Genomic DNA, 8405 nt, shown 5'->3' with positions numbered 1-8405 from the left:
CAAGGTCACAATAGCTGATTAGATAAAGAATCAATGGCAAAGACAAAAAACTCATTACAAAAGCATTGGTGTGGATATTTGCACCCTTGTTTGTGTCACACAGTTTATCTCAAAGTCGATGAAGGCAAAGCAGGCATAAACTTATTTGTTTTGAGGTGGTCTTTGATTTGTACATGTCAAAAGAGTGATGGTGACCTTGCGTTGTTTGGCGCCCCAATAGAGAAGCAGGACACTAATTACCTTTGTCAGTGAAGTGTACTCGGGACAATATACAATCAGATAACAATAATGGAGTCAATAATTTGTATTTACTCTGAAACTTGGACAATGTCATTTCTCCCAATTAATGCAACCACCCATGCATTAAATTAGCTTTTTTTTTGTCACCCAGAGAAATAATTAGGGGTAATTGTTAGAAAATCAATCAATCAGCAGAATGAACTGCCAATGAAGCGTGGTCAAAACTAAAGAAATGTGTGACACAGATGGCATGGATGCATCTACCCTCGAGGGACTTTTGCTGTGCAGTACACCGAAACATTCAAATTAAGGAAACACAAGAGTACTATTTTCATGTTTATCAGACTGGCTTTCTTTGGGGGACTTACCTCTGTAAACAAACTAAATATATAGTATGAAACAGTATGAAAGGGTACGTAAATAAACCAAACATTTTGCACCAGAAAGACTGACTCTTTTTTTTGTTTTTAACATTTGAAAAGCACATGATCTGGAAGACAAAATAATACTATAAAAATACAATATTCAACAAAAAACAACAATGCTTAGAAAGCTCAGATATCATACTTCGGACTCTAAGATAAAGTAAACTATTTTGATTGGTGGTTCATCCCAGGGAAATATCAAGGTAGGACTTCATTTTTTTAAAGAAACTGGTCAATTCAAATGAGGTGAAATTGATCAGCTAGCTAGATGCAAGTCGACACTGAATTTAAATTACATTGGATTTTTCTTAGCAAATAAATTAAAACATTGTCAACACGACGATAGAGTAGGTGTTTGAAAGCAGGCATTGTGACATGTTAGAGTAGGTAAAAGAGCAGAGGTGTAATCAATAAAAATCACTTAGTAGGCTAACAATGCAATTCATAGTGATGTTAGTTTCATCTGCCATTTTTCCTGCTATGACTTTCTATCTTTCTATAACACAAAACAAACAATTGTTCTTACCGTTTGATTGACAGCAATAGTTCCATTCCATCAGCTGTTTTTCTCAACAAAACATGCTTTCACGTCACGTGACAGAAATATTACCCAATCCAATGCGAGAATGATTATCGTGTTAGCCAATGAGATTCCGTACTCATGCACCGAAACGCCCTTCTTATGTTAGATTGAACTCCGGTTTCTGTGTCTGTCAAATTATTTAGCTAACATTAGCTTCTGAGCAGTTTTGGCGAAATTTATACCAGGACACACTTTAACATCTTTGTTAAAGGGACGTTTACAGTTTTCTAGCAACAACGGTAAGTTACATCACTAAGCTTTCATAGTTACAATGAGTGAAAATTACAGGGATAGTCAAGTTGTTGTTGCCAAATGTAGCATTTAAGCTAATGTTATATATAACCTTAAGTGAGTAAAGGAAAGCATGTGAGACCGTGTCAGTGTGTGGACTTTAACAGTAACCAGTCTTACGCTTTAAAGGACTCTTTAGTCAGATTCCCAGTTGTCAGTTGGCTGGTTATTTAGTTTAAATGCCCACCGTAAGTCCTTACGTTTGCGAACGTTAGCATTAATGTAGCTAGTTACACGATATCCTGTCAGAAATGCCACGTAATTAATTGATAACCGTGTTTTATTGCAGTTAAACCACGATTCTGTACTGTTGCCAGCCTAAAATATTTACAGGGTATACTTTCTGAACGTCGACACCGATACAGCTGTTAGCATACCCAGTTAGCATGAAGCTAAGCTATATCCCAAACAATCCCTCATTTCACATCTTAACTTTGTTAGCTGTAAACATTTCTCAGTTTGAAATATTTCACTACCTAACTTTAAAACATTGTTGACAATGGATGACATTAGATTGTTTGTAAATTAGCACCAAAAAAAAACAGTAAAGTGAACATCATGAGGAAAATCAAGAGAAAACGACAACATTAAAATAGTACAGTGACAGTACTATATTATTTAGCCTTACTATTTTATTAGGTAGGTTTCAGCCACTTAACCCATATGGCAAAGTTATGAATGAACACAGTGAAAGGGGGATAATGAATAATGCCAAGGTTAGAAGTATCTTAACTTTTCAGCTTCCAAGTTGTCCAAAATGAATTTTATATTCATACATTTTAAATGAAATCAATTATTGTGTGTCAGGACATAAACAGGAAGAAATAGTCAATAGTTTCCATCTTGCACAAGAAAAGCTCCATTTTAAATTAAAACATGATGTGTAGAAACTAACTGGAGAAGTTGCAGATATTTAAAATCACTTTAGGACTAATGTGATATGAGGTCTCTAAAAAATGTTCTGTTTGAAAACCAGACTAACCAAGGTTCAAGCATAGTAAATACTGCTTTGATTAAACGAAGTATTAAGCCAGTTTTCATCAGTTTAAAAAAAAAAGTTATTTGTTTGTCTTTCCAAAATCAATCATTCAGTGGTTAAAAATGATGTGATGTGACTGTTAGTCATCCTGTCTTATCCTATAGTGTTTCACTTGATCATCACAGCAGCGGATGGCCCAGACAGCACCTGTCGTTGGGCCTACTTAGAAGAGGGACACCAATCCGAACCTCTGAATGAGTAATGAACCTAAACCCCTTCTGGAGCATGTCTGCCAATACAAGTCGTAAGGTAAAGTCTATAATGTGTATATAATAACATGTATTGATCTTAGGTTGATTATATGGCTGCTGTCTTGGTTTGTGGAGTCTTTAAAGGTTTTATTCCATCAGCTGTAGCTTGTATGTTGAAATTGATGGATTTTATACCGTAGAGTTGTGAATTTCTCTCCCCAATAAATCTGAATATTGGTGTCAGTAACACTTTCAACATAGGAAGAATATGAGGCTCTACTCTTCAGTTACAGTTATTTTTCCAGTTTTAAGAAATTGGCTAATCTTTTTAATTCCATACAGTTTTTCTGCAACAGAGATCTTCATTCCTGCACCTGTTTCCACATGTTTTCTGTTTCTCAGTTAACTGGATTCCTTAATAATTCAGTAGAGGGTGTGGTCTTCAACTAGACTAGACTCATACTTGTTTTTGAAAAGACATTAATCCCCTTTGAAAACATTTCCGAATCAAGTTTAAACTGAAAACTGTACCAGAATCCACCTTTGGCGTGTGTAGTTACAGTAAGCGTTTATTGGTCCAGTTTTACAGTTACCTAGCCCTAGACTGAATAACCACAAACAAAGGATAGGAAAGGTACATTTTAGCATGCTGGTGTAACCCGGCTCAGGTAGGGAGGAGGCAAACTATGTACCTTTGAGCATGGGTGAGTCCATTTGTTTTAGCCTAGTCAGAGCAGCATTTGTACATTATGTAGTCAAGTCGGACTTCAGGGAGTGTGCAGGCTAAATCTGTTGCAAGTCACTGCAAACATTCCTGACATACTTGTGTAAGTCATCAGCAGCGTGGCTTCCTGATGCATTTCTGGCATCGTGCTGCTGTGACCTCAATGTCTACAATAATACTGTACCTGGTCTTATCCGAATCAGTAAGATACAAGGATAGGTCTGTTCTTCAACGTGCTGGCCCTTGTCTAGACACTGCTTCCTGATAAGCTGCACAGCAGATGGGCAGTGTAGCCTTTACAGGTTGGTCACAGTACACGGTTACTACCCTAGGCCTGCTCTTCAGATTGCATAATGGCTCATAAACAGTAGCCTTCTTTAATCAGGCTCTCTTTCTCTTTCTTTTTCACATAGCTATAGTTTTATTATGATTTTTTTGTGAAGATTCCCCTCATATTTTTCACATATTTTCTCAACAACAGAGAGCTGACAGTGAGGACCACAGCGGGCACGCAGAGCAGAGATCCAGCCCAGCCCGGCTGCCCTTTGGCAAAAAACAGCTTCCGCCCATCCCTAAGAATGCAGCCCCCATCACAAAACCTGTTTCAACAGTCACCCCCACCCAGTCAGCCAATGGCACTCATGCCTCCTATGGCCCATTTTATTTGGAGTACTCTCTGCTGGCTGAGTTGTAAGTAATGGACCACTTTTAAAATGAAAAGTTTGTGTTTGTGTATATTATGAGTTCATTATCAAAATTTGCTGACAACACTAGGTTTTGAAACATTGTCTGTACTGAATTGGGTTCAAAGTATCCTTTATAGTTTTGTACAATTAAGTTTATGGACCTTTCTCTCTCGCTCTCTCTTTTTCATTCTGACTTCCTGCCATGTGATCTGCAGCACACTAGTGATTAAGCAGAAACTCCCTGGTATTTATGTCCAGCCATCCTACAAATCAGCACTGAGTAAGACCCCCTTTGGACTCGATGTGTGTTATATTTACATTAATGTGGATGTTTTTGGAGTTATTTATGAATGTTTAATACCTACTTTGCAATTAAACAAATAATTAAGTGTAACTAAAAATAAAATTGCCTCTTCCTGTTTAGTGTGGTTTGGGGTCATCTTCATCAGACATGGCTTGTACCAGGATGGAGTCTTCAAATTCACTGTGTATATTCCAGATAACTATCCAGATGGAGATTGTCCTGTAAGTTAACTGTACTCATCTTATTTGTTTTCAGCTGTTAACACGTCAAAAAAAGTTTGAAAGTGAGTTAAATTTCAGGCAGGAAAGGTTCCTTTTGTGCCTCCGATCACATGATCATTTGCATTTGGTGAAAATTTCGACCTGTCATATGAAAATGTGTTACAATGTTATGGATACAACAGAAATCATAACTGACCAATGACGGCTGACCTATGATCTTAGTGTTGCAGAATAGGCATACAATTCTGTTTTTAAAAAGGCTAACCCTAACCATCTCTTCCTTGTTTTGTTCCAGAAATTAGTTTTTGACATCCCAGTCTTCCATCCTCTCGTAGACCCCGTGTCTGGAGAGCTCGACGTCAGGAGAACTTTTACCAAATGGAGGTACGCTCTGTCCTCTTTCTGCTTATGCAATTAACTCACCTTTCTTTTTCATACATAAATGTTTAAGTGAAAATAAATGATTCATTCTGTTCTGCTAAATACCGACCCCCCCCTCACACACCACCTCAACCCCCCGCAGACAGTCAGGCTTGCTCAGTGCATCTTTTGGGCAATTAACTTAGGCATAGGCTAAAAGTTAATTAGCTGCACATTGCCTGAAATGTCGTCCTTTGGACCAAACAGAATTACTAAAAGAAATCTCTTTGAATATTCAATCGGAACATGATTTCAAATGAGTTGTTCTGTAATAGCGAAGTGTTCACATTTCTTCTTGGTTTCATCTCACTGAAAATGTGTTTTTTATGCACTTGTATGTCCTGGCGAAAAGGTTAATTAATGTTGATGTTTAATGATTTGTATTTATTTTTTCTCCTAGACGGAATCACAACCACATCTGGCAAGTCTTGATGTACGCACGTACAGTTTTCTACAAAATCAACATCACAGAACCCCTAAACCCAGAGGCTGCTGTGCTGTGAGTGTCCACCCTTCTTTAATTTTCTAGTGCTGCTTTGTGTTTACTAAGAATAGTCAAATATTGTACAAAGAAAGAAATGGGAAATGAACCAGAAATATGATTAATATTATGTGCACACTTATTCCCATGTCTTTCTCTTTTTACAAACATTGAATACGGTCATCATCTTTAATCCTAATAAGGGACCAGGCACTCCACAGTTTTAATTGTTCCAATTTATTTTTCTTTCCATCATCTTAATACATCTAGGTGTATATGGTTTGTTTTTGGATGGTCCTGAAGAACAGCTTTTTAAAAAAAAAGCTTTGGATTTACTTTAGATTTTAGTTATACAAATGTCTCAAAGAAGTCAAAAGTACAACTGTTATTGTTCTTTTGTTTCAGATATGAAAAGGATGTGCAGTTATTCAAAAGCAAAGTGGTGGATAGTGTAAAACTATGCAACAGTCATCTTTTCGACCAGCCCAAGATAGATGATCCCTACGCAATAAGGTCGGTAAACTGTGCTCATTTTGAACATCCCACGACTCTCACCACTATAAGAAAACACACCCTGTAATCCTGTGTGTGTTTGTGTGTGTGATGAAACTCTGAAAGGGGAAAAATGCTCTCACACTCACTTTGCCTCTCGTTTATTTAGCTTTTCTCCATGGAACCCAGCTGTTCACGAGGAAGCAAAAGAGCGGATGTTCACACATAAAGTAAGTATTTCTATTGGGTTTGTTTATTTATTTATAAAGGGGTTTACAGAATAATTTAAGACAAAAAACAAAAGGAAATTCATGAAAGATGAGAGTAGATGGTTATAAATCAACATTGAAGTAACAGTAGATTCTGCAAGAGGCACAAAGGTATACAAATAAAATGTTATTAAATGAATTCTGGAAAAGCAGGAAGGATTCAGGAAGGTCTTAGAGCTTTCTGTTTGTCTTTTGATAGTGTATGATCAGGAGAGTGCAGTCTGTAAGTATTTTCAGAATTGTTTAAGTAAGGTTTCACATACAGGAATTTGCTTTGGTATAAATGGTGCATACAAAGACACAGAAATAAGGATGCGTAGCAAAAAAAAGTACTCTTATAAAAGCTATTTAACAAATGTAACTATTACTTTACAAATTATAACTCGAGCTGTTCCTTGACTGCTTATTTGTCTTTGTCCTTGTAGCGACGGCCTGATGATCACCACAAGGGAGCGCAGGTGTCGGGACTGTCCTGGGTGAAGCCCGGCTCCACGCAGCCCTTCAGCAAAGACGACGGCCCTCCTCAGAGCTGAACCTGCACCGCGCTGCAGCAGCCACCAGAGGGAGCCACATGTATGAGACGCCACACCACCGGCTTACCTCTGCTGTTCATGGGAACTGGATCCTGGCAACAGTTGGGAGAATTTCCTGTTAAACCTCCACGTTATTGCTCAGCTTTAAAAGCTTCGTAGGCATCTCCTCAAACAGCTTTAGAATAAGGAAACAAAGTGTGTATTATATGTAAATCGACGATGGCAAATGGATGTCTCGGCAACATCATTTAGGCTGCGATGCAATCAAAGAGCTTTCTCATCTTTAGATGTTCAGATCCATGCACATGTTGGGCTAGCTGATTCAACATACTTTCCCAAAAAGGAGCTGAAAAGTACGAGTAAAGCGTTCATACGGTAAGTATGGTGGACTACGTGATCTCTGCCACTGGCTCAGGACTGTTTATTTGTCAGACTTGGATTGTTGTCAGTCACAGCTGTGTGAATGAAATGCCCTAATTACCGCACCTCCTGTCACCCAATTAGAAAAATCTATTTGTTTCTTATTGGACAATGATTTGTTGTTAATCCCATTGTGTAAACAATTGTCTCTCACAGTTTCCTAATATATAAAGCAGAGCAGGCACGTATGGGTTTTAAATGAAATGCTAGATATGCTCGGTGTATTTTATTTTGTCTGATTTTTAAATCATTTTGAATGTTTTACGTACCTTTTTGGCTGTTGGTTATTAAAAGTTTGATGTGTAAATATTGGATGCTGTGCTGAGCATTTTAGAGACCATTCTCCTTTTATTCTGCTTGGGTTTTGGGGGTTTTCTTTGCAAATTTTAAGTTTCCTAACAGATCGTTTGGTTATAAGTCAAAATAAGTTACTGTGTCCCACCAGATTCCCAAATAAGTCTGAAGGAATATAATAAATATATATTGGTATTTTGTCCAGCTACAAGAAAACACTGTTTCTGTTGTCAGGCTAATGTTGTGTCTTATTTAATGTCTTCAAGAGGGCTTTGGCTTTTTCATTTATTTAGTTCCTTTCAATATGCAAATAATAACAAACTTTGAGTGTGAAACATTTGTGGAAACACAAGGAGGATGAAGTGACTATACAAGACAAGCAGACATGGTGCTGAAACTGAGCTATTTATAGCTTCTGCGTAAGGCCAGGGTGTCACCAAATGTCAGTGAACTCCACACACTGACATTTTGGCTGACGGCATCTTCAAACGTGTGGGTTTAATGTGTTCAATATGGACCCATTCCTGCTCCAGTTTGTAAAACACATCACTGCATAGATGGGGTTTAAATGCTTTTCTCTGAAATCAATAAATTTGTCAAAAACTAAATCTTGTTTTGGATTGTTGTTCTAAAGGGTTTACTTATCTGAAGGTGATGCAGAGCACATATTTCTTACAGAGATATCTTGAAATAACCCTCTGGAAAGTTCCTTTTCCCCTACATTTGTGACGAACATTACATCAGATGCTATTCATATGCAATTGACTCAAACATGCTCTAATCATTGGGGGG

At 37.6% G+C, this 8405-nt stretch overlaps 1 protein-coding gene across 2 annotated transcripts; it reads left to right on the top strand.

Annotated features, from left to right (window-relative positions):
- The first annotated feature begins 1333 nt into the window (after nucleotides 1-1333).
- Nucleotides 1334-8221, top strand: aktip (akt interacting protein). Of its 2 annotated transcripts, none has more exons than XM_063882313.1 (10): nucleotides 1334-1487; nucleotides 2683-2827; nucleotides 3975-4183; nucleotides 4395-4459; nucleotides 4604-4704; nucleotides 5000-5088; nucleotides 5525-5623; nucleotides 6011-6118; nucleotides 6267-6327; nucleotides 6792-8221. In XM_063882313.1, the coding sequence occupies exons 2-10, from the start codon at nucleotides 2780-2782 to the stop codon at nucleotides 6897-6899; spliced, it is 888 nt and encodes a 295-aa protein (XP_063738383.1). In that variant the 5' UTR covers nucleotides 1334-1487; nucleotides 2683-2779; the 3' UTR covers nucleotides 6900-8221. The 2 variants fall into 2 exon arrangements, with proteins under 2 accessions (XP_063738383.1, XP_063738384.1); XM_063882314.1 differs by having other exon boundaries at nucleotides 1341-1487; nucleotides 2704-2827.
- The last annotated feature ends 184 nt before the right edge of the window (nucleotides 8222-8405 follow it).

This window comes from Eleginops maclovinus, chromosome 4 (genome assembly GCF_036324505.1).
Source record: "Eleginops maclovinus isolate JMC-PN-2008 ecotype Puerto Natales chromosome 4, JC_Emac_rtc_rv5, whole genome shotgun sequence".
Taxonomy (NCBI): domain Eukaryota; kingdom Metazoa; phylum Chordata; class Actinopteri; order Perciformes; family Eleginopidae; genus Eleginops; species Eleginops maclovinus.
This window is presented reverse-complemented; position numbering and strand designations above follow the sequence as displayed.

Coding starts and splice junctions, on each gene's coding strand:
- aktip (XM_063882313.1), top strand. CDS start 2,780: ATGAACCTAAACCCCTTCTGGAGCATGTCTGCCAATACAAGTCGTAAG. Junction 2,828..3,974: donor CTGCCAATACAAGTCGTAAG/GTAAAGTCTATA, acceptor TCTCAACAACAG/AGAGCTGACAGTGAGGACCA. Junction 5,089..5,524: donor AGAACTTTTACCAAATGGAG/GTACGCTCTGTC, acceptor TTTTTCTCCTAG/ACGGAATCACAACCACATCT.